General features: G+C 41.9%; 1 protein-coding gene across 2 annotated transcripts in view; it reads right to left on the reverse strand.

The window, feature by feature from the left end:
* Nucleotides 1–568: 568 nt before the first annotated feature.
* GALNT11 (polypeptide N-acetylgalactosaminyltransferase 11) overlaps nt 569–26221 on the reverse strand; it is a 55443-nt gene continuing 29790 nt past the window's right edge. For both annotated transcript variants that reach the window (XM_068404676.1, XM_068404677.1), the window contains exons 6-12: nt 24943–25192; nt 21929–22046; nt 20000–20152; nt 17189–17407; nt 14241–14345; nt 3164–3301; nt 569–1378 (exon numbers count right to left, since the gene is read on the reverse strand). In XM_068404676.1, the coding sequence (XP_068260777.1) occupies nt 1247–1378; nt 3164–3301; nt 14241–14345; nt 17189–17407; nt 20000–20152; nt 21929–22046; nt 24943–25192 (1115 nt within the window). In that variant the 3' untranslated portion in view covers nt 569–1246. The remainder of the gene's footprint in view (nt 1379–3163; nt 3302–14240; nt 14346–17188; nt 17408–19999; nt 20153–21928; nt 22047–24942; nt 25193–26221) is intronic.

Here is a 26221-nt window from a genome sequence, read left to right on the forward strand (position 1 = left end):
CTCTTGCGCTTCTCCCCGCAGGGAGCTGCCCTGGCGGACGGCTGGAGGCCCAAATGCAATCCGTCACTAGTGAACCTCCTCTCTGCGGCAAGACGTGACTATAATTACTCCAACATTATCATTATTTGCCCAAAATGTCAATAACTGCAGGCCAGAGTATTTGTGCAGTTGGAAAATGTTTCTGCTGCCCCAGGGAAAGGGCAAGGCTGTCCTGGTGCTGCCGGTCGCTTCCCAGGGAAGGCAGGTCCCTGCAGCATGATAAACAAGGCCAGCGTGGCTAAGAAAAAAATACACGGGGTAAGAACAGCTTTTCCCTTCTGCAGCAGCTTCCAGGCACTGAAGAAGCATCCAGGACTGAGGCAGAAAGTCAAAGAAAGGTAATTAGTGAAACAAATGAACTGGGGAAGGAAAACAGAGAAGTGGAGAGGAAAAAAAAAACAAAGAGAGACTTTATCTGAGAAGAAAAGGGAGTGAAAACAAGGGAAGACCCAAATAGCGCGAACATTCGTTTGCATCGGTTGCTAAGTTGGTGCTTGCTGGTCCAACAGCTACAAAGAGTAAGGCCATCCAGATTAATAAAAAAAAGATACTTTATTTTAAATGCAGCTACTGTCACGAATCATCAAAATAGACTTTGTAATAGTTACTTTGTTTTAAATATGAGGTGACGAATGACAGCTAAGAATTTAAACTACGTGAAACGTCCTAAAACTGTAAATTAAAAGAACCAAATTTAAATACTACAAATGACATTTTTCAGAAGATAAAAGGGAATAAAAATATTTTCCAGAAAAAGTAAAATCATTTGGCCAGTAGAACCATACTAAAAACGTAAATTAATGAGCTACTGCACATGAACTGCGTGAAGAGGACTCCTTTCTGTCACTGTCATTTAAAAGATCCACAAAGCTAAAATCTCACCATTTAAATTACGTTGCTCTAATAATTTCTCTTACTTAAGAACAGTTTGATAATCCAAGGAACCGATGACAAATTGCACTTCTATGTGTTGTTCTGCAGTGGGGCTGCTCCTACCACTGCTGTGTCTGACCAGGGACCGGTGCCCACCTGGACCTTCTCATGCCCACAGCTCTTCATCGCAGAGTATTTCTAAAGGGTCCTTGCAACGGTTGGGCCGGGTGTAGCAGCTAAGGGCTCCTTGCAAAGCCCTCCTCAACGGCTTAAAATCAGGGCTGAAGGGGAATCGGGTCTTGGCTTAATGCTTCTTGGCCGCATCCTCGCTGTCTCAGCTCTCAAAATGCCACTGCTGGGGCAGGGATCCATCACAGATGGCCATGGTCACGTACCCTTTGTGGCTGAGCGGATCTACCACCTTCATGCACTGCCCCACGGAGACCTGGTAGAGGCGATTGTTCTTCTGGAGGAGAGAGACAGACAGATGGGATTTATTTATTACACCTTCTGTTCTACTCATTGTCAAACGAGTAGAAACCAATGCTTAAGGGGAGGGGATGCTCCTTCCTGACAGAGGAGCCTTTCAGCAGCCTCCCTGACACACCAGACCCACAGCAGCACCATTTAAAAGCCAGAGTACAGCACACCCCGTAACCATGCTCAGACCTTCAAACGGAGACTTGCGTCCCTACAGGGACCCAGTTCAGATTTTGTTTATACCGGTGTCTCTTACTGACGCAGAGGGATGAGCAAAACCCTTCCCCAGCCCCCAGCACAGAGGGAGCCCCCAGGACTGCCGTGCAGCACAGCCAGGCCCTGCTCTGCATCTGGCCAAGCCTCAGCAATCACAGAATCACACAGATCACAGAACTGTCTTGGTTGGAAAGGACCTTTAAGATCATTGAGTCCAACCATTCACCTAACTCTACCAAGTCAACCACTAAACCATGTCCCTCAGCACCACATCTACTCATCTTTTAAATCCCTCCAGGGACGGTGACTCCACCACTTCCCTGGGCAGCCTGTTCCAATGCTTGACAACCCTTTCAGTGAAGAAATTTTTCCTGATATCCAATCTAAACCTCCCCTGGTGCAACTTGAGGCCATTTCCTCTCATCCTATCACTTGTTACTTGGGAGAAGAGACTGACCCCCACCTTACTACAACCTCCTTTCGGGTAGTTGTAGAGAGCGACAAGGTCTCCCCTCAGCCTCCTTTTCTCCAGGCTAAACAACCCCAGTTCCCTCAGCCGCTCCTCATCAGACTTGTTCTTCAGACCCTTCACCAGCTTCGTTGCCCTTCTTTGGACTCACTCCAGCACCTCAATGTCTTTCTTGTAGTGAGGGGCCCAAAACTGAACACAGGATTCGAGGTGCGGCCTCACCAGTGCCGAGTACAGGGGGAAAATCCCTGCCCTAGTCCTGCTGGCCACACTATTGCTGACACAAGCCAGGATGCTGTTGGCCTTCTTGGCCACCTGGGCATACTGCTGGCTCATACTCAGCCAGCCATCGACCAACACCCCCAGGTCCTTTCCCACCAGGCAGCTTTCCAGCCACTCTTCCCCAAGCCTGTAGTGGTGTGTGGGGTTGTTGGGCCCCAAGTGCAGGACCCAACACTTGGCCGTGTTCAACCTTATACAGTGGCCTCAGCCCATCGATCCAGCCTGTCCAGATCCCTCTGCAGAGCCTTCCTACCCTCCAGCAGATCAACACTCCCACCCAAATTTAAGCGATTATACTAACGCGACACAATTACAGGGCAGAAGCAACTGCAAAACAGCTCTGTCAGTCCTCAGCTCTGCCCTGTGCATCTTCAAGCACTAAGACATGACTACACGGACTGCTCCTGTCTCCCAGTCCTGCAAACACAACACAACAAAGAGCTGCAGGGTGGATTTTGCTCTTTCTGGCATGTCCCTGTGAACCCCGAGTGCTGCGGGTGGCTGTGACAAGCAGAAAAAAGGCTGAATAGGGCTGCAGAAGCCTTCCTGTGTTGCAAAGAGAAGGGCCTGCACATCCCAGAGCTCAGCGAAAGGCTCAGTCAGGCTGAAGTGCAGCCACCAAAGCCCGTGGAACTTTTGTACAGGCTGCCTGGACTGTGGGTTGGGCCTAGTCCAGTACAGTTGACTTGGTACCTCTGAGGTTTGGTCATAATTAATCTCAACCCCGATGTCCTGTTAGTGCTGTTGTCACTTATTGAGACATTAATTACAAGCAACATGCTATATGCCAGACACTCCACTTACCCCAAACGTCCACTGCTGTGAGCCGCCGGACCCGTGGCATTTCATGAGACGAGGTGGATCGGACGAGCGAGTTTCCGAAACATCCAAGCAAAGAAGATTATTTAAAATCAGCTCATGATCTTCATTGTAAATCCAGACCTGAAAGAGAAGATAGAAAGACATTTATCCCCATGTTTCAGGGCAGGTGCCCTGGATCTGTTGTTGCTGACCACTCTTGATTCTGCTCCGTAAGTAGCAGTTTTACAATGAAGCAGCCCCGCTGTGTTCCTCCTGCCCAGGCAGCTAGACAAGGTAACATGCCAGGCAAGTGGTGGATCTCCGAGCAGGTGACCAGCCTCTCTCTGAGCCAAGGCACTAAGCCAGGCAGTCAGTCTCCTTATCCAAACATGATCCTTTAGTCATGAAGGAGGGACAGGTGGATTGCCTCAGCATCACGTAGGGAGCCAGCACGGGGGCCAGAGGAGGACACTGGGTGACGGCAGGTGGCCCAAGAGCTGTGGGGAAGTAGCTTGGCAGGCACGCAAGGCCAAAAGGTATCTCCAATCTTCTTTGAAGCTGCTACATTTGGCCATAAACACATAGGAATTTATTTAACATTGTGCTCTGGGGTCAGCTTGTAGATGCTGAATGATGAGAAACCAAAATCAGCTGTGCCAGTTCTGGGGCCAGGTAGCCTACAATAGTCCCACACTGGTCCCAGGGTCCTACCCCTTGCAGCTGGTGGCCTGGTGCTCAGAGATCTTCACTCAATTAGAAGATGATAACTGACATTCAGGTGCTCTCAATACTTTCCACACTGCTCTCCAGGGAGCGAGAGAAATCACTGCTTCACCATTCCCATTCTGAAACAACGTGCTCCATAACTGACAGGCTTATGTCCTTCTCTGCTCCCCAGCCAAACTGCTTTTGCTAGCTGTGCCATGCTCTGAGGGAGACCAGCCCTCCCACATCACACCCGCTTTGTTTTAGCTGAACCAACATGAAAATGTGTTCACCTGGACCTCAAGAACCTACACAATATCCTAGCAGCTCGCATGGAGGTGGGGACTGAATTCAGCCCCTCTCAGAGGCCCACCTGTATAAAGCAAGAATGCACTGGTTCACATTTGCAGCTTCAACTGCATTTGGGTTCCTGAATTTAAGTGACATTACAGGAGTTTCTCTGTTATAACACTGAAAACCATCGTCACCCCTAGCAAGAAGCAAGGACACACTCAAGGTCTCGGTTTGTCCTCTCCCACATGCTACTTCAGCAGAAGCAGGTATTTTTACTGTTGGCACCTTCACTTGCTGCAGTTCACGCCCATACCCTGCTAGCTCCCACTGGGCTGCCTAACCCTTGCTTTGGAGTAAGGCATGGCTGGCACAGATGAAGGTTCAGGGAAGCTGGACCATCAGTCTGGTCTAGCTACAGAAGCTGCTCATCCCCCCTCCCTCCTTCAGTGCCTTCAGGCCTGCAAAGTCCTGGGCCAATACCAGTTAGGCAGAGGACCTGGAGCTCTCATAGCCGACAGGAGACTCTGACCCCTATGTCACAAAGCAAAGAAATGAAGGACCTTTGGTGTGTGCACCTCAAAATATCCTGGGTTACATAGGGGTAGGAAAAAGGAGAAGAAACTATATGAAAACTGTAACTCTGCAATGCAGGGAAGATACTGAGACCACCTGGGTAAACACCAAACAATGGCTATTCTGCATGTGCAGTGGGGCCTGGGCAGCATCACCCAACCCCTCAGGATGCTGAGAAGGCAAGAGCATAGCTGGGCAGGTCTCTTGCTCTGTTGCCATTCCCAGACCCAACCCCAGGCTGGTGTGTACAAGGAGCCAACCTGGATCCCTGCCCAACCACCTCACTGGCCAGCATCAACTCCCTTCCCCCTGACTTCTGACCCTGTGAATGAGAGGGAACTGAGCCCCTCATAACTGTACCACAAGTACCTGTAGATCATAGAATCGTTTTGGCTGGAAAGGACCTTTAAGATCATTGAGTCCAACCGTTAATCCAGCACTGCCAAATCCACCACTAAACTATGTCCCTAAGTGCCATATCTACATGTCTTTTAAATCCCTCCAGGGATGGTGACTCCACCACTTCCCTGGGCAGCCTGTTCCAATGCTTGATAACCCTTTGGTGAAGAAATTTTTCCTGATATCCAATCTAAACCTCCCCTGGCACAACTTGAGGCCGTCTCCTCTCATCTTATCGCTTGTTACTTGGAAGAAGAGACCAACACCCACCCCGCTACACCCTCCTTTCAGGTAGCTGTAGAGAGTGATAAGGTCTCCCCTCAGCCTCCTTTTCTCCAGGCTAAACAACGCCATTTCCCTGAGCTGCTCCTCATAAGACTTGTGCTCCAGACCCTTCACCAGCTTCATTGCTCTTCTTTGGACTCACTCCAGCACCTCAATGTCTTTCTTGTAGTGAGGGGCCCTGTACCTACAGGCACGCTAAGTTCTTCTGGTGCACTCTTCTTCCAGCCCTGTTCTGGTTTCACACAGCTCAGTACCACAGTAACCATGCCTGTCGTGTGATTTTTTTTCCCCCCACTAAGTCTGCATGAGTTTCAGAGTACAGAATGTCAAATTCCAGGCAGAAAAGTCAGGCAAATAAAAGAAACTCTGATTTTTATTTTTTTTTTGGTTGATGAAACTAAAACCAGCCTTCTGAAGGGAGCTGTGATCCAGGACACTGCCTCAGTTGGACAGCATGACTGAAAAGCATACGGCTCATTAATTATCTCAGTGACTGTTATACAGTGAAGGCCTCCTTTGAGGAAGTGCAGGTATTACATTAAAATTTGCCCTAACCTCAGGCGCTCTGTGCCTTCTAACATACTTTTTCTGTTCAAACCCTGTCATGAGCAAGAAAGTATGGCAAGATTAAAGAGGAGGAGAGAATGGAGAAATAGCAGGACTTGCTAGAACAGTATTATTATTAAAAGAAGAATAATGATGGAGCCAAATCTAAATAACAGATGAAACAGGGAAGAATTGAGAGAGAAGACTGCAGTGACACAGGGAACAGACCTTTCATTAAAAGCCGAGTAACAGCGAAGAACAGACAACAGTGGTTAAAGCCAGGGCAATACTTCTCCAGAAAGGCTTATACCAAATGGCCAAAATTTATTTCAAACTAATTATGTGTTTGGTGTAGCAAACAAAGGAAAGGGGAAAAAAAAGACCTGAATTTAGAACACATTAGGGTTCCAAATTCAGATCAGAGTATCAGGATGAACTTGCAGATTATTAAGAGACTCAGGCACAAGGATAGCAAAGCCACCCCATAGGTTTGGGTTTTTTTGTCATATATCTGAAAGCCTTCACATACTCCAAAATTTATTAACTACTTTGCCACTGAAGACTGGGAGGATGATGTTTAGCTCTTGTTGTTACAGGCTGTCAGGAGCAACAGCCCAGTATAGGAAGGAAACCTCTCCTGGCAGCCAGCACCACTGGTACCTGACCTACAAGAAGTAAACTGCTCTCATTTTCTTTTTGACCATGACTTGCTTGGGTTCAGGCTCAAGCACAATGTCAAAAGTCTATAATCAATAAGGCACATGCCTAGGATCTAAACCTCATCTCTGACTGATGTCTTGTTTTATCCTCCTACATATTTTCTACAAAAAAATGGCATTTTTAAAATTTATTTCATAAAAAAATGTAACAGAGGAGGTACAGGATATTTTCATCCTGCATCTACTTCCTACCACCTAGGAGAGCATCACTGTCAGATTTTGGTTTCTAAAAATGGAATTGTGCCCAGCTCCCACCACAGAGGAAAGCAGCACATTTAATTGCTGTCCCCCAGAGACACACGCTAATGACTGATCTGCTCCACAGGTCTAAGGAAAATCACTGACCATTTTCACTGGAGTCAAAGAAAACCACCTGAATGCAATTAGAATATAATGAATTGCTTCTGTTTTCAAATAAAACCTAAATGGCAGATGTTACAGAAAAACCTCTCTCCATAATGAAATTGATCAAGTTTTGGGTTAAATAAATGATTTAACTTGGTGAATGCTGTAGGATTGGCCTCTTTCTAGCAGCTCTTGTTTCCCTGCCTCTCAACACAGGCAACAAGGTAAGAGGAAAGGTGCAATGACCCCTTCAGTCTTGGACTGCAGTGGCCCATTCAGCTGCTGACCAACCCTTCTGAGGTCCTAGATGTTCTCAAAGCACCTAGAGATCTTCCCTAAGGCAAAGCATTTCAGGTTTGGCAGTGCTCAGATGCCTGCCCAAGTCCCCCACCCATCAGAGTCAATGCCTTCACCTTTGGCTACAAGGGCACAGAGGTCCTGCTCGTGCTTAGTCACCCAGACTGCAGTAGCTGGTTCAGTTTTCCCAGAGTGGAAATAGGACCCACAGATCTGGGGTAAGCATTCTCAGTGCTAGAGGAAAGCCGGCACATGTACCCTTCTGGTCACTTACAGACAGGTGCATAGCACTTGCTAGAGTAAGTCTTGTGGACAAAATAAATGGGAGGAGGTTTGAAGTATGAACTCTGGTAGTATAAACCTTTTTTTTATGTAGGTGCAGCTTAGGAAGAACTGGATTTTGCATTTAGTCCCCTCAAAAGGTAGTTTGGACTATTTACAGATTTAAGACTGAGGTTTCCTAGGGTTTCTAGTACCTTCAGGATTTTACTTCACCCCCATAGAACACAAACAAATCACCCAGCCTTCTCCTGGATTGATTGCTAAAATGACTTCATTAATCTCATTTACATACAGACAGGTGGGTAGAAACAGAGCTTCTCCTCATATACAGCTTAATGAACAGTTTCAGTGATGACTACACTTTAACCCATTGCAAGGACAGCAATGTGACATTCCTGAAGATTAGATAGTGGAGCTTTTTTGCTCTCTCATTTTACTAATATTTGGATTTCCTAACTGTTTCAGGTTGCCACTGTTGGTAAAGGAGGCATGCTCTTCCCTCCCTCCATAAACCCCTACATCCCAGTGATCCCCCTCTGGGATTATTTTTTACCATAATAAAGAGATATGGGGCTGTGTTATGGAACATTTTTGTGTGTGTGTGAAAGATGAAATTATTCCTACAGTGAGATTAATGAATGCAAATAGGTAACAGCTAGCTGAAGTGCTTCAGAGGAAATTCAAGTGAGGAAAGGGCTCAAATGGCACCTCAGTGTCTAGGAAGACCACCCATACTGGCTTGTATCCGAAACAGCGTGGCCAGCAGGACTGGGGACGTGATCGTCCCCCTGTAATCGGCACTGGTGAGTCCACACCTCAAATACTGTGTTCAGTTTTGGGCCCCTCACTACAAGAAAGACACTGAGGTGCTGGAGTGAGTCCAAAGAAGGGCAACGAAGCCGGTGAAGGGTCTGGAGCACAAGTATTATGAGGAGCGGCTGAGGGAACTGGGGTTGTTTAGCCTGGAGAAAAGGAGGCTGAGGGGAGACCTTGTCGCTCTCTACAACTACCCGAAAGGAGGGTGTAGCGAGGTGGGGGTCAGTCTCTTCTCCCAGGTAAAAAGCGATAGGATGAGAGGAAACAGCCTCAAGTTGTGCCAGGGGAGGTTTAGATTGGATATCAGGAAAAATTTCTTCACCAAAAGCATTGTCAGGCATTGGAACTGGAACAGGCTGCCCAGGGAAGTGGTGGAGTCACCATCCCTGGAGGTATTTAAAAGACATGTAGATGTGGTGCTTAGGGACATGGTTTAGTGGTGGACTTGGTAGTGCTGGATTAACAGTTGGACTCAATGATCTTAAAGGTCCTTTCCAACCAAAATGATTCTATGATTCTGTGATTTTATTTCCTTTTGAAAAATGGAGTTACCTCTAGAAGATTTTGAGTCAATACAGACAACTGTATTAAAACAAAACCTATCACCTGACCTAGGGAAAAAACAATACATTGAAGAATCTAATCTTAGTAGGTAGAAAAGGGAAGCTCACTGTTCCTAGGTGAGACACTGGAACAGGTTGCCCAGAGAAGCTGTGGCTGCCCCCTCCCTGGCAGTGTTCAAGGCCAGGTTGGACGAGGCTTTGAGCAACCTGGTCTAGAGGAAAGGAGTCCCTGCCTGTGGCAGGGGGGTTGGAACTAGATGATCTTTAAGGTCCCTTCCAACCCAAACCATTCTGTGATTCTATAAATATTTCCAAATGATATGAAACAAACCAGGAAGCATCAGCTTACCCTTTGGCTTTCAGAGTGCAGGGGAGTGTAGCAAAAGGCATGGCTGGCCAACTGGCAAAGCTTTGTGGATATACTTTTATTTGGTCTGCAAATTGCATTAGCATTAGAGGAATGCACTGAACATTTTCAGTAAATACAAGACAGCAACTACTACAGAAACAGCCCTTTGTGTAAAAGAAAATCCCTGCCGTGAACCATGCCGACAGGAGAAGCATTCCAGTACTTTCATCAGTTACAATCTGTTGCTTAGATTGGCACTACTGTATTATTCTGTGAGACAGTTTTTAAGAGACAAAAATTCAGCTTAAGAGCACAAAAAATCTGCCTCAGCACTGAGGAAGAGACATGCCTAGCAATTTGCATCATCACAGCTATTTGCATATACTTCAGCTCTGGTTATTACGGATAACAACAACATCCCAGCACCAAATTACTTGTGAAAATAATCAGAAACAGCAAAGTTTGGTGGTCTGTAATCATTATTTTAAGCTATTGCTACCCTGCAAACCCAACGTCCTCCTGAAGGTCGTTCCAAAGCAGATACATGCTTCCTGTTTCACAGCTCAGTGTGTTGCTGATGTTTCTTTATAATTGTTAGAGAGACCAAAGAATTGTATTCCTTCAACAGTTTACGGAAAAGCAGCAAGCAGACTTAACTTGCATGTCTTCACACTCACTCTAGACATGTGTTGTATTAGACAAGCAACCTAACAGCCATGATCTAGAGGTTTAGGGAGAAAGATCTTACAGAAGAACTGACTCTTGAACAGTTTGTAAAGTATGTATTCTTAACATTTATGAAGTGCTACAAGAGCGTTAACAGAGCTTTTCTGAAATTCCCTGCTCAAGTCAATTCTCTTTTAAAGGCCCAGAGCACAGACGCACATGCTCAGACACCTTAGCACCATCCCCAGCTGGAATGGCAACAGTACATTCTTAAAGCTTAATACATTGCTAAGTAAGAGAAGGGTTAAATTGTTGAAATGAAGTAAACACAGAGGAGAGGTTGTAACAACACAAAGTAAAGCTTAAGAGTCAACCTATCATATCTGACAACAAACAGTAGAAAAAAATCCACATAATTCAGTTGGCTTTAAGAGTAGATTTTTTTGGAAAAGGAACTAGGCTTTAAGCATTTAGGTCAGGAAGGCGGCACGATGCATTAGCTATGTGACAAACCCAGACTTCTTTTGGCTGTTAGATAACAACCACTCCCACTAGTTAGTCCAGTGTTGGCCATTGTGCTTCACTCCAAAGCCTTCCTTTTCAGTGTTCTGTGATGCTTTTCTTCCAAGTTTGTCAGTCACTACTTCTACTTCTCCTCCTTTAGGGCAGTATCTAGCCCAAAGCCTGCTTCAGCATCCTTGTCTCCTAAATCACCACCTGATTAACCTTGACGTGATGGTTTTGGGCAGAATCTACACCACAGTTTTACTTCTGCTTTTCAGACATCTGCCGTATTTCATGATGATCTTCCAACACGCTTAAATATTTTCTATGCTCCTTCAACACCGAAGTTTTTGTGGTGTGCATTACCTTGTGCATTCTCAGTTTTGTTTCCAGAAAGAAGTCAGACACACTACTGAATTTCAGGAGAGTGTTTACTTTGGCAATCTTGGCAGTTCCTTCACAGGACCACTCTTCAACTACAAAATTCTCATGTTAGTCTTCTGTTTGTAAAATTCACAATCAATTTTTCTGCTGCTTCTGTTACTTCAGACCTCTCTGCACTGACCTTTGTTCTATAAGATCCTGTCACCTCTTCTACTTGTGCTATTTCTAACTACAAAATTTTCATTGCTTATTCCTAAATTTGTGTTCAATCCTCAGTATTATCCCAGACTGAGTACTCCTATTACAGTTAATGAAACATCCCAGTTTTCATTATAACTTAAAGACACAAATTTTTAAAATATTTTCTAGATGCATCATCTTTGTGAGAACTACTTCCCTTATTGCTTTTTCTTTCTATAGCAAAAAGATGAACTGAATGTCACTGTCATGTCAAGTCCTAGAAAACAGGATAGTTTGATGTGCTTGAGTAATTTTTACTTTTACTTAATGATGATCATCTAAGTCAACTTCAATTAAAAGTATTACCCATAATGGTGATACATCTGCAAGACACGTGACATCTGTTATTTCTGTTAAATCAAGAAGTTAAGTGAGAATTTGAAATTTCTTAGCAGCCATGGAGGCTATAGAAAACAAAGCAAGCATAAACTAAAGGCAAAACAGACTTGCTTGTAAGACCAATCTCGTGACTTCAGTGAGTCTGGTTTCCCCACACACCCACTTTTCAAGGTCAGCTCTCGCATGCATGAATTGTCTATACTACACAGAAGACCATTTTCCAGTCAAAAGATTACACAGAACATAATTTTCCAACCAAAAGAACTGCAATCAATGAGTCTTAAGGCAGCCCAGGTTTTGTTTTCACAGCCCTTTGCATGTTTTCCCAGGTAGACTGCACCTTGCTGCTCCCACTTACTGAGCAGTAACATGTATTTTTCAAGGGAGGGTGTTACCTATTCACAGAGCGAAAGCAGCCTGGAAAGAGATAAACAGTGATAACTTACTGGTGTTCCTCGGGAAAAAATTAGCTGGCATCAAATGAAATCAGCACCAAGTGGCATCAAATTATTTCCACAGAAAGCACAGCTAAGCTGTGGTACTCACCGCCACAGGATGCCAAAAGCTTACATGAGGTCAAAATACAATTAGACACTCATGGAAAAGCAAAAATTCTACAAAAATACCATCTTTGGCTCAGCAAAACACTAAACAAAGACACAAAAATACTGCTCGCAAAGCGTAGACTGATATCTTCTAGAATGACTGTCTGCACTGTGTGTATTAGGCAACACACCCTTAACTTGCTGCCAGTGGGCACCCAGAGGACAGGACAGCTGGGTACCTGCCTTTCACCAGAGCCAACACAGGTTTTCTTATTAGGCCAAAGGCATAAAGCAAGTGGTGCTAGAGCAAAAATGAGCTGAAAATGCCAATGGGTTGAGTGTTACCAAAATCAACAGTTAAAAGCTTCCAATACTCAGGAAGTTTCTTGCTATTCTTACAAGCAGAAGCTGTTAATTGTCGTCTCTCTCTACATTATTCTTGCATATCTATAGCAAGATTGTTCAAGAGGATATGAAAGCAAGCTGGCTGAATGCACTCTTGAGATTTATTGGAAGAACAAAATAAGTCTAATAGCAGAAAACCATAGTGTTGGTTAACATACTTGGTTGGAAAACAGGATCACTGTGAAAGAAGATAGCATAGCCAGTTTTTTATGAGAACTAATTGCTTAATTTACCACTAGGAAACAAGATTCATGAGAAAAGAAGCCAAAGTGCAACAATCTGAGCATCAATTTGTCTTTCTCAACATCGAAAGGCTAACTGAAGTTTCTGTCTCTGGGGGAGGGAGGAGAGGAAGCAGAAAAAGGTTTTGATAAGGAAAAACAACAGACTTGTCCTCCAGCCATGTGGCAGTTCACTATTAGAAATACTGCAGGAAGGAGAAGGGAAACAGTAACGGTGAGGACCCATCTGTTCTTACTGTGGACATCAAGCCCTGGAAGTCATTGCTGCTTTCTCACTCACAAACTGAACTTCTCAGAAGGCAGCTTAACACCTCTGGCACTGTAAATGTACAATCACTGGTGCCAATCAGGTACTATTAAATTTACACAGGCAGTAAGACTTGAGGACCTTCTTGCAGTCAATGGAAGAGATCTCATAGGAAAACCTTGAATCCCGTTCCAGCTTAAATTCATCCACCTTTAAAACAGGGACCTACTATTTGGAAAGAGAGATGATTACTCAGTACTCCACGGGAAAAGGGCAGGGATGTACTGTTTGGTCCTGTCTAAGTGGTAACCAGAGACCACGTGTCTACAGCCAACCATGCTCATCCAGACACTGGCTAACACCCGTCACACTCTCCCTCTGTCACATTCAACTGCTGAGACCACAGGTAATTAGTTGACAAAGCATACAACTTTTTATTTGGGACTATTACAAATCATCCTGCTTCTACTGCTGCAATTTCCATACCCTGAAAACTACTGCCCATTTCATGAAGTAACAAGTTAGTCTAGCACAACCCACCTTTGGTAAAGCTATGCTGCATTACATCCCATGCTCCATTTATTTTGTGTCTTTGATTACTTCTCTTTATATGATCTAGTTTTTAGACTTAGGTCCCATGGGTTCCTAGATCATAATGTTCTCCATGTACTTCTTAGCTAGGTAAAAGTCTTTATGGCATTAGGTGAAGATCTCTCTACCCTGGAGACTGTTTATCTAAGTCCTGAATTTCTGTTGCCTGAAGGAAGTGGAATAGCAAAGGCTTCATGTAATAATATAAAAACTCTCATTAGATTTTCACATGCACCCCCAATTAATCCTTATCTGTAGCCAAAAAAAAATTTCTAAATTCCTTATAATTCCTTCTATTTAAAGATAACAACAAATCATTAATTCACCCCAAACTACAGCCACTCCAGCAGCACAGGACTAGTTGTACAGTACACAAAGAACAGCAGGCCAGGAAAAGGCTGCCTTAAACCCTGGTACAAGCAACTGACTGAAAGAGCTTCTACAAGTTCTCAAGTGTCAATCAGTGGATCATGCTCACATCAGGAGCCACTTAAGGATAGTCTTCAGCCACATACCAAGACTCGTGCCATAAAGAGAGAAGATTATAATATCCAACGTTCAGCATCAGTAGGTACAGAACAGTAAGCTCCACAGTCTCCTCAGCCAGCCTCGCTGTTTGAATGATACTCTGAAATCAGCCTGCTTGCTGATGAGATACTATACTAGGGTGCTTTGCCAGCAGGAAAACATATGAGCAATTTGTAAGATGTGAATCACTGTTCAATATAATTAGGAATGTCGTACCTGGTTTTGATCATTGTAGTCACATTCCCGAACCACTACCAGGCCTCCTTTCTGACTTGGGTGGCCCTGGGCGACCAGGCATTTGTTGGTTTGAAGATGATACAACTATGAAAGGAAAACAGTTTGATGGACAGAGTAAACAACAAATGTCACATACCAAAGGGAACACATGGTAATGCTTTGGAAGCCCTAGGACTCAGTGTGCTCACAAAAAAAAAAACCACAACCAACCCGCAATTAAAGAAACCTCCTTCCCCTTTAAAATACCGTTTTGTTTTTCAGATAATTTGGAGAAAAAACAATACTAAATAGTTCCATTTTGCTTTCTAATTACATCAAGATTTCCCTCTTTATGGTAGAAGTGCAGTACACACAACATGGCTCAGCACATGCTGGCCACACTCTGTCAAGTTTCTTTCCCCTCCTTACTTTCCGTGACAGTCTCAGGTCCCAGGTAGTCACTACCTCAGGAATATCAACTGTACTTATAAACTACACTTTACTACACTTTAGCTTAAATGTAAGTCTCACCCCACAGCCTCTCTTCATGAAGCAGGACTGCCTCTTTGAAAAAGGAGAAGGAATTACATAAATACAAGCAACTTCAGAGACTTATGTTGCTTGCAAATTGATTTTCAAGAGTGTTCAGGTAACTGAAAAGCTATAGCAATTATTCTAGCTATGGCCACAACTCGGCCATTCCCTTCCTCGCAGCAGAGCCCCGCTCTACCAGGCGCATGGGAGTGCATCTGACAGTCACTGGCCGTGTGCATGTGTGGTAGATGGCAGGGCCCTAGATCTGGCATCCACAGTAAAAATAATTATTTCCAATCTGGAGCTGAATGTAGAGGAAAAAGATTTTGCTGTCCTGAACTCAAGGCCAGGCTGATTAATTAGCTAGCTGCATTTTATTATAAAGACATACACAGCTGTCTCAGCATTTGTATCTATTCTACAGATTTTTAGAAACCAAAAGACACTTCCAGTAATAAAAAGGAAGGACTGCTCCATCACATGACAGCAAAAATTAGAGAGAGCAAATACCAAATCATATTCTTCACTAAACACCATTTCTGGGAATAGCTGTCCCAAGGCACATCAACAGCCTCCTCAAGTGCACCGTGGTTCTCCTGTTCCCTACACACATCTGAAACAAATTACACGAAACCTTCTAAGTAACATTTCCTCACACCCCAGAGACTTCTAGGAGAGATCTCATTTTCATCATTCCTCACTCAACAGAAGGCTTTCAAACCATACAGCTCCATGAGTTTTATATGATTTTTGTCCTTGTTTTTATTGGCCATGATGATCAACATTTGATAACACTGTTAAGAACTGTCACAATTTGTGATCATTACCGTTCTCCCTAGCTGTCAAACCAGCACTTATCTCTGGCCCAATTAGTTTTTGAGAATAAGCTGGGATTTGGAGTGATTCATCCTGAATCCTAAAGAGTCTGGCACGCAGTGGTGACATTGGCTGATTGTTCTGTTCCTTGTAGGCATCTGGAAATAGTTTCTACAATCATCAGAGCCAAAGCTGACTCTCTCACACAATGCTGGGTATAATTCTTGAACCCCGAAGAACCAAGTGAAGGAACTGCATTTTTCTGTGTCTTGTCTCTCCCTTCTTAAAGGGTGTACAAAGTTTTTCTCCAAATTGAAGCAAGGGAAATTACTGCTATGAAGATTTCCCCTTACGTGTTCTTGAGGGATTCAGATCCCTCAGTAGCCTCCCTCACATCAGGGATTCCTTAGTCAAACTTCTGTCTGAATAAAAGCAGAAAGCTATTAAATTTAACGGGGGAAAAAAAAAAAAAAAAAGGTCTGACTAGGGGAATAACAGCATTTAACAACTAGGGGAATCAGCCCATTGTATCAGTTTCATTCAGGGAAACTACGCATGTTTGCCCAAATAAATAACTTTACAGCTTGGCTAGGATACAATTATAAAAATACTGCACAAATTGTGGATTCCCAGACAGTTGCTTCCAAGCAAAAAATCTAATGATGTCAATAGGTTCTGCATGAATTTGGGTCCTCCAGCCTGAATCTACTTGCAGGACCAGCAACCATCAACAGCTACTGCAGACTGTTCTACCTTGTGGAGAGGGCTACATCCCTACTTAATACTTCCAATTATTGAGCTAGAAGGGAATCTGCTAACCATAATCCATGCGCACATGAGATAGTTTATTCAGGGTCTTCTCTTTCACAGGGAAGACCTCGAGAAAGTTGTCTCGGGTTTGAAGTTATCCATTATTTTTGGGAAGCGTAAAAAGCACACCTCAGGTGAATTTGGCACTGGAGAGAACAGATGTAACTGCATGCTGGCTTTGCCTGCATCAAACCCATAAACATAGGTGTCGGAGCTAAGGCATGCATTTAATCATGATTTCCTTCATGAATACACACAAAAATATATCTTTCCACTTCTACTTTGAAGAAAAAAGGAGCAAAGCTCATTTTTTGTTCATTATCTAACAGTCAAGACTAGAAAAGCCATCATCAGTCTCAGATGCAAATGTTCATCTTTGCAGAAAATTACCCAGTAAAAGCAATGAGTTTGGAAACAAATTACATCGTACTCTTATCATAAACCAACAGAGCATGAATATTTGAGGCCAGATTTCTCTCTATCCAAATCCATCTTCAGAACCAACAGCCATGAAAGCACATCCTGAAGACATCAAAACTTCATAACTCAGAGCTTTGAGGCAAGAAACCTCATTGAACAGTATCTAGTCTGAAGATGACCTGAAATACAGATGAGAGTGAAACTGATTTGCCTTTGTCTAAAGACACAAGTTCCGTCAAGACAGCTTGTTGCAAAACTAAAACTCTACAGAAACAGACTATTTTTCTTGTATTTGAGCAAATCTTTCAGAACGAATCTCAAAATAATTAAAAAAACAAATTCTATGTTTTTAAGAAAGTTTATCTTACCCTTCCACGCTGGATTATTTTCGGTCGTTTCTGTGCTCTATTAATAAAAACTGGCTGTGGAGCTTTAACATTGGGCCCAGATACTTGCATCTCAGGATAGATATTATCTAAATACCACTTAAATGACTTGCAGTTCAATCTTTTTCTCAATTCTACACGGTCGGTAATATTTCCATAGTTCCTCATCCTTAGCTCGGGTCTCAAAGCAAAATACTGCTCCTGTATTTAAGAGAAACAGGTTGGGGGCAAGAGGAGAAGAATTTCAGATTATTCATTTCCAACTTTTTCCTGTTTGCAGAACTCCCAAAGTTTCATTTCATTTTGCTAGAGCTTTCAACCATTAAGTTTGAAACTGGCATCAGGAAATTCCAGTGTTTAGATTGCCACAGAAGGTGAGATTTATCTTGCCTAACTCTGAGCTACTCTTTCTTATCTGCTTTTTTTTTGATGAAGACACTTCTCGGGCATGAATCTGCTGACCTTTTTTAGATGCCAGCTTGAGAAGGAAACAAATCAGCCCTACACTCCATTGGAAACAAAGGCATCCTACAGTCATTAGGTCAGAAACAGATGTGTATATCGTTATCATCCTCATCTGGCCAAGGTTTCTTTAAATTAGTTTGATCGTTCAATTGATTGTTTTCATTGTGGGGTTCAAGTGTATTTTGTCTTCCACAGTTTCCAGCCTTCCAATTTTACAAGTTACCAGGACAGAAAAAATCCATATCAGACTAGACCTATAAATGGGACTATCTTGTGAAGTTCAGTGGCACCATGCATTTATTCACATGAAGAATCAGAACCGTCACCTTGGCTTTCTGTGAAGCACATTTTTTTCTGTTCATTTGCATCATCTCCAGAAAGGCTCCCACAACATTATTTTTTCATGTTCTAATTTATGATTATACTCAGAATTGTACCTCGTTAGGCAAGGAGATTTAAGATTCCAGCTCAATCTTATGTGCTGTTCAACTCTAACGCAAAGACAATGGGGACAAACAGGAATTCATGAATGTACAATGTGGCATGAATACTATTACCAAAACTAAAAGAAAAAACCCCTTGTAGAGTCTTTAATTCCAGCTAGATTTACAGAGCTCATAGAAAAGGCATCGTATTTCCACATCAACTAGTTTACTAGATGTTATTTAGAAATCAGTTTTCAGGGCACTGAGCTATGGTATTTTGTTGGATTAATCTCTAGTAGACATCTGGAATTTACTTACCATAACGTGGTTCTGACAGTTTTCAATTACCTACTGCTGTCTCCAATATTCAGATTACAGTGTCATCTCAGGACAAATTACACACCTCTCCTTATCAAGATCTTTGAGCATTTGGATGCATCACTACTATTTTAATAGCAGAGGAAGGAGAAGCATTAAGTACACTGGACTGTTGGACAACTCAGAAGAAGTTTGGAGATAGACTGGACATCACTGTCAGAAATGGGTCTGCTTTAAAAAAGTAGCTCTGCTATTCCAATTGCCTCTTTCCTGGTTGAAGTTCAAATTTTAGTATACTCCCTTTTCTGCATTATTTATTTCCATTGTATATATGAATTTACTTCTTTTACATTTTGCCTTTGACAGTTATGAAAATTTTGCTGTTTCCCTTCCATTATGCAATTTTATTTATTAAATATTGATATTTGCTCTTTGCTGCAAAACAGCTCCTTTAAGTCTTATCTTTGTACTATTCATCATACAATCACTTGGGTAAATGATACTGGCCCTAAATATTTTCATTACACTTACAAAAACAAAAATATTTCCAGGCTTGCCTTCCAGACATAAATCTGTCATAATGACAGTCTCTGGCAACTATCAGAGAATTAGATTAGAAACAACTGGAAAAGTTCAGGACACAAGTCTGTGATAAGAGACTGCTAGAATCAGCAGTTTAAGTCCTTGTTGGACAACGCAGTATTAGCTGGAAATTATAACAAAGAATCAATTCCAAGCTTCAGAGAAAGCCATCATTTATCACAAAACAACTGTGCCCAGACACCAATAAAAGGGAAAGTGATAGATCAAGTCTACCAATGCATTATGGAGATGGAGAATGGAGATAAAAATTAATGACCCCTAATAGGTTCCTCAAACTGACTGAACACCAAGATAAAGGATGGGGTTTGAAACATAAACATCTACAGAATATAGAGTTAATAAAGTATGTCTTGTACAAAAATTGTAGGGACCACAGGAGCTGGCCACACAGCAAATCCTATGGTCTCACAAGGCAAAATGTCCTCAAGTATCGCAGAGATCAGGGCTTCACAAAAACCTGATCTACATTTAAAACAATCAGCACCAAGATCTGAAGACAAGGAAGGAATATACTTGCCCTTGAATCCAGAAGTCAATCCAGATTCATCTTCCAGGGCAAAACAGACTAAGAATCAGACTGCTAATTAAGACAGAAAGCAAACAACCAACCAATGAAATCCCTGTCTCACCAACACGGAAACTACCTGAAGGCATACAGCAGTATACGGCTGCCACGCAATACTGAGCTGGACACAAAGCAATGCAGAGCTTACAGGAACTCATTCGTCATCTTTTACTGCATTAAAAAAAGCATAAAACTGAATCTGTGCAGGCAGCAGAAGTAATAGGGAGTAGACTTCAGCACTCAAAAGCCAAACGACAATCCTACAGAATTTAGGAATTCATATCAAAATTAACATTAGGAAGTCAGACTACAGAAGGAAGACCCCATTAGACATGCTAACAGACCTCACTGTGATACAGCCCTTTGACAAACAAGCCAGTTAATAACATTATTTCATGACCTAGAATTGACTCTTACCTTATATTCATCCATCCACACATGTGCCAGCCTCAGTGAGTTATGAGCCATAGTGTCCTGTCCCCCTGGTGAGCCATATGGACGCCTTTTACGGAAAATGTGTCCCACCCTGGAGCAAGGGATGATCAGAAGTCTACCACCACACATCCAGATCTGTCCGTACAAAAGCAGAACACACCTCATTGGACATACACTGACAAGGCTCACTACCCCCTCCCCTCTTCAGTGGATACTTAGGTAGGTTTATACGTGATGACGGGGTTAGGTGCCAGCAATGTTCTCTTACATGTCATGCTTTCTGACAAGTCAAATTATTAGATCTTCAGGTTAGAAAAGACACTTCCCACATAACACATCATGGCTTTCACAAACCAAAAAGTAAATTTTCTAAGATTTTATCCCCTAATGACCTATTAGAAAACACTGAAATATATGGGCTAGGATTCAACTTGCAGATTAAGATACCTAAATTTATTTGCCTACATGAGAATTACATGTCCATATTTCCACGACAGATAATGAAGATCAAGGGAGCCTGGAGAGCTTTTCAACTAAGTATAAGCACCTATTTTATACAGCTCTTTGTTTCTGGTAAGTATATTGGAAGTCAGAAATACTATTCACATTCAGATACTAAATTTAGGTGCCTTAATCCAGCTCCACTGCACCCCAGATCTAGATTTCATTTACACTCTACTTCCATTTATTTTTTTAAATTTCTTTTTAAACTTCAGCTTCCAGCAAATTATCATCATTGGCCCTTTGTTGGACTAACATGTTCTCTGGTCTCAGAAAAATCTTCTCAATTAGCAGTTTATTATCAAGTCACTTTTAAAACTCCTCCTGGATAAGATAAAGACTAAAGTTCTTTACAGTTCTCCCTCAGGGAGACAGGGCTTCCAGACCTTATAAAGCCCTCTGAATATACTCCAGTTTTTCAAAGCTCTTTTTATTAAAACTGTGTATTACACAGTAACAATGATAATTTCCTCACACTCCATACACTTCTACTCAGATATCTAATAATTATATTTTGTACTGAAAAACTGAAAGATTTTTATTTATTCAGTACACACCCCTTTAAAGTCACTGAAATTTATGAAATGCCAGTTCTTATTTTTGAGCTCTAATCTTGATTTCTCTAATGACCCAATTTGACAGATTTCTCTGAAGTTGGGGGTTGTGTGTTTGGTTCTGTTTTTTTTTTTTAAGTTAACTTCATTTTTTAATCCCCTTTTCATATTTGTTATGATAGCATCTCATTTTCAGGCTATTGATGAACACGCTTTACAAACGTGAAGAGGTAAACAGGACATTGAGCACAAAAAGTTGGTTTTCTTTCAGGGGAGTGCCAGGAAAGATAAGATAAAATATAGGAAGCCCAATGAAGTATCACTTTTGAATTTCCTGATTACAAGTTTCTTATTATTTTTCCCATTAAGCTGACTCCTCTACATGATTCTGAATTTAGTTATAAAAAAAATTTACATTTCCAGGCCCTCAAAAAGTAGGCTGAAGTATCTGAAAAGCCCCATATATGTCTAAGGAAATATAATAAGTTCAGTTGCTATCAGTGTTGCTGTGAGCCACACATGTGAAATTCATTAGACATTGCTTATAAACTCATTTCAGAAATTTGCATGATTACTCTTTACTTCTGCTTCTCTATAGGTATTATGAAATGCTCCAAAGAAAAAGCAATAAATATTTAACTACAGAGCTCAAAATTCTCTGTAATCTTCCCATTAAAACTTAACTTGAGGATTATTGTAAAGGCAGTTACTGTGCACTGAAGGCATCCTTCCTGAGAATAAAAGTGCCCATCTCTGTGTGCAAAAAGCTATTCCAGTGCTAAAGAAACTGTACACAGGGAAGATAAGCAGCCAGACACTGAGGTTCATACTCCAATGCACATAAAAGCTTGATTACCCGAAAAGATATTTCCAGATTTTCTCCTCCCCAGATGTCCATGCCACTATCATACTGTCCAAGTTCATTAAAGTATTCACGATCCATAGCAAACAGGCCTCCAGCCATAGTAGGTGACCTAAAAAGGAATATTGAAAGAAGTTCATTTTCTTTTAGTGAAAAAAAACCTAATTTTAGCTGAACCAGCTAGTCCCAAAGCTTAAATTTCAACCTACATAATACAATTTAAATCCTGAAGACACCTAGAAATCATCAGATCACACTTCTAGTCTCAAAACATTTTCAAAAGTAGATCTGTAAGTGGTATTTGTGATCTTTCATTATTCCAATACCTATAAACCATATTTCTTTGTATGGTAAACTTTAGGAAAAGGGATAGGACAGGGAAAGAGGAACAAAGCGGCTGTCTCTACTGAAAATAAAAAAAAAGAAAAAAGTAAAAATCTGTGCAAGTTTGGAGTCCATCAAGTTTTCTACAGTGAAACTTAGGAGCTGCCTTTAATTAGATCTGTCTTTACTAGAAGCTATTTACCCTACAGTTACAAATGTGTACGCTTGCACACAATAATGTGTTCTTCCCCCTCTTAAAAGAGCAAATTATACAGACCAGGCTTGACTGAACTGCAGAAAGAGCAGAATCCAGAGTACGCATTACTTTCCCATATTAAAATAGATCAAGAAACAAGGTCCAAATTTAAATTATACAAGCCAGGAGGCTGCTACAAGAAATGCTACTCTATCTCATAAATAGAATTTAAATATTAGGAGCAGCATTGTTTCATCATGGATGCAATGATCAGTTTATTGGTAAGTTATTTACAGTTTGTATATTTGCATAGATGTTCTATTCAGGGTTTCCCAGTTTTTCATTATGCCTTATGTGCTCTATATTGTAAACATCTGTATATGATCCCTGTTGCACAGTCTCCAGATTGAATTGCTACTATATCACAAAGTTATAATATGTGGATACCCTAGAAGAGTATTAGAGAGAGTAGAAACACTACATAAATATGATATGAGCTGGAACATACAATGGGCTGGGAACAGGCTTTTTGTCATCCTTGTTAATAAAAATCTGTGATGCAACCAAGCCTCAGTCTGGATTTCCTTGCTTGTTTTCACAGAGTTTTCTACAACAGTTTCTGTCACTTTAAAACCTGGGTTGAAAGGTTGCTCTCAATTTTTCCATCACTGATACCAAAATATTTCACCATGAAGGTCCCTAAAACATGAAAAGTAAGAGTTTCCATTTGATGGAAAGCCATTCTCAAAGGTTAAATAGCAATCTAGCTTCTTTTTCAAAGCAGGCAAGAGACCTCTAAGTAGGAAAAGTCACTTTCATACTCAGAAAATGTAATCTTTTTAGATTATTAGAATCCCTTTAACTATAAAGTTCTCTACCTTCTCCACGTGAATTTTTCGTACAATTGAGTTGAAGGAATGCAACAACAGTGTTGAACACAGCAAGAACCAACCTTCAGGCACGCTCCAGATTAACTGTGAGAACAGTTCTTAACAGAAAGGATTTTAAGACTTTCTATGCTGGTTCCCCATTCAATTTTCCCAGTTTGCACTTTTCTGTCTAGCTTCAGAAACTGCCACAGTGACACTTTCCAAACAAGCCAGTCAAACTGCTAGGTAACATAAGAAGTCTCCTGGCTTCTCAGACCAAATCTTGTGATGGGTAGACATGGAAAGACTAACTGCAGAGCTGTCAGACCACAGGAGAGAACCTTGTGCTGGAGCTGCCTGCGTCAGCCTGAAATGATCTTCATTTACAGTCCAAGAAAAGAGAATGAGAGAGAGATGAGACTGGCCAATTTCTGATTCACTTTGCAAATCTTACGAAAGTACCGCATTCTCTGCAAGGAGTCAGTTTGTAAAAAACAAATAAAGTTCTTCCACCTCACAAACCTGAATTCTGTACCGAGATGGACACCTGCAACTAGAAAACGCACGATCAGCTTCTTGCCATTGCTCTACCAGCACTGGCCCTTCTCATGAAGGGATTCACGCTGGGACAGCTTCTAGTCTCATGTCTGAACCGTATGTGTCTGCTACTAAAAAAGGTGTCTACTGACATCATTTTATAACAGTTACATGTCCAGTAGGAACCAGATATTGCCAGTTCTGTACAGGCAAGACAGCCATCAATGGTTAAAAGATCAAGGGAGGTGACTTTCAAGTCCTAGTGTTAAGCTTTACCAAGACTTTTGTTTCAGAACGGCTCTCAAGCAATTCAGACCACAAAAACAATAAGGACAGGCTTCCAACAGACAGTTTTAGGCATTTGTCACATCATGTAGAGACAAGTAATATTTTAAAGATGGCTTTCACATCCATGTGGGCTCATTTAGGAAGCTTCATGACAAAGCAATTGCTTGATTGAAGAAAAGTATAATGAAATCTAAAGCAAAAAAAATGATGCTGACATAGAAAACTACCATATGCTCTGATGTTCTCTCCCATCAGCTAGGAAACCACCTTCCTATCAGCACAGAAACATACTTTCCCCATCTAGCAATTCTTTAGCATTTCATCACAGGAGTGATAGAGCCTATATTAGTCGTATATGCAGGCTATATTAGTGGGATGTGCAGACAAAGGCGGTTATCAAAATCATCATTAAGTCAAACACCTCGACAGACTAGAAACAAACATCAATGTATAGCTCAAAAGTGAAATTATTGGACAAATTTAATACAGAACAGCATAAGCTCCGTAAGACTTTTATCTTTAGCAAAAGCTGCTCTCGTAGAAGCATTCTCTAAAAGTGTGCTTTCTCCTAATAAGACAGATATATCTAATTCGTGATTAAATGCGAGAAGTTAAACTGAAATAGGTAATAGTAACTAAAAGTATTTCTAAGTAGAACGAACAGGTCAGATATTTGACAGGTTAGGCATCTGCTTCTACAACTGCACACCCAGATACACTCTGTAATGCTTACGAAGTGCTTGTGATCACCCATATGTTACACAAAGCTTCACACCACATAGGAGGAACCTTACTTGATTGGAGCAGTGGCTCCCTCGGGTCCTTCCAGTTCTGACAAAGGAACGAGATCCCACTTAAAGTGCAGGCCCCAGTTAAACCCTCCACGCACAACCGGGGAAGAGCTGTAGGTAAGCGTGTCAGCACTGATTATGTCAATCACAGGGCACACCACAGTCCTGCGATCTTCTCTGATGGGAGTCAGCAAGGGTTGTAACCACATCTCGTTCACCTCACAGTGACTGTCCAGGAATACCAGCACTTTTCCTACAGAGGCCGAAGCACACAAAACACAAAGATCTACGGTGATGTGAAACACACAAACACATACGCAATTGTATCTGCAGCAGAGTATCAGCAGTATCCTCACCACCCTGTGTGACAGAAGGGAAACACCATCTGCACTCGGAAGCGCTGCCACGCCAGAGACTCCACAGGGACTAGTTCAGTCACAAAGGCAGAAGGTAGATCCTGGCGATTCACATTTAGCTATGAAATGCTCAAGAGGGCCGTTATTTGCATTTCTTTGACAGGGTTTTATAGTCATCAAAAGTTCTATCCGAGTCAGCAGAGCTACTGTACTTTAAATGAAACATCATCAGAGCAGCACTCTAAGAGTCAGGTGGTGCATTTGTCCTAATGCAGAGCACCTCCCAATCCCAAATTAGACTACAGAGATAGCCAACAATGACAGATATTGGGCTGGATGAATTATCGCCATGACAAAGCTGGTTTTGTCCACTGACTGTAATCGCCTGGGGCTCGCTTCATATCACACTTCAGCATCCATCCAGTTACTGTTGCAGCCAAGATCTGTGGATTTTAAACCAAGCCATTCTGATGAATTAATCTGCATTCAGCCATGACACAGGCCACAGCATTTCAATTCCTGAATACCAAGTAACATAGAGCATGTCCCCATTTCATTAGCTCTACAGTGACTGTGGATTCACACCAGTTTAAAAGAAGAGTGAATGCCCTAAACGACTATAGCCAAATCCACCAGTATTACACCAAACAACACTTCAGTCCCATCAGTTTACATGGGGATTATCTGCCACGGTCAGAGAGTACAGTTTGATCCATGAGAGACCTTCAGACTCAGTTTGCCTAAAAAGTAACCTGAATTTTTATGACGCAACATGAAATTTATGTAATACTAGAATAATGTGGAAAAGATGAGTAAGAGCATTAAAGAAAACAACTTAGAAACATACAAATATAACAAGCCACCCATTAACAACAGACAGTATTCGACTGAGGAGGAAAAAAAAAAAAACCAAAACAAACACACAA

This window comes from Nyctibius grandis, chromosome 7 (genome assembly GCF_013368605.1).
Source record: "Nyctibius grandis isolate bNycGra1 chromosome 7, bNycGra1.pri, whole genome shotgun sequence".
NCBI classification, from domain to species: domain Eukaryota; kingdom Metazoa; phylum Chordata; class Aves; order Nyctibiiformes; family Nyctibiidae; genus Nyctibius; species Nyctibius grandis.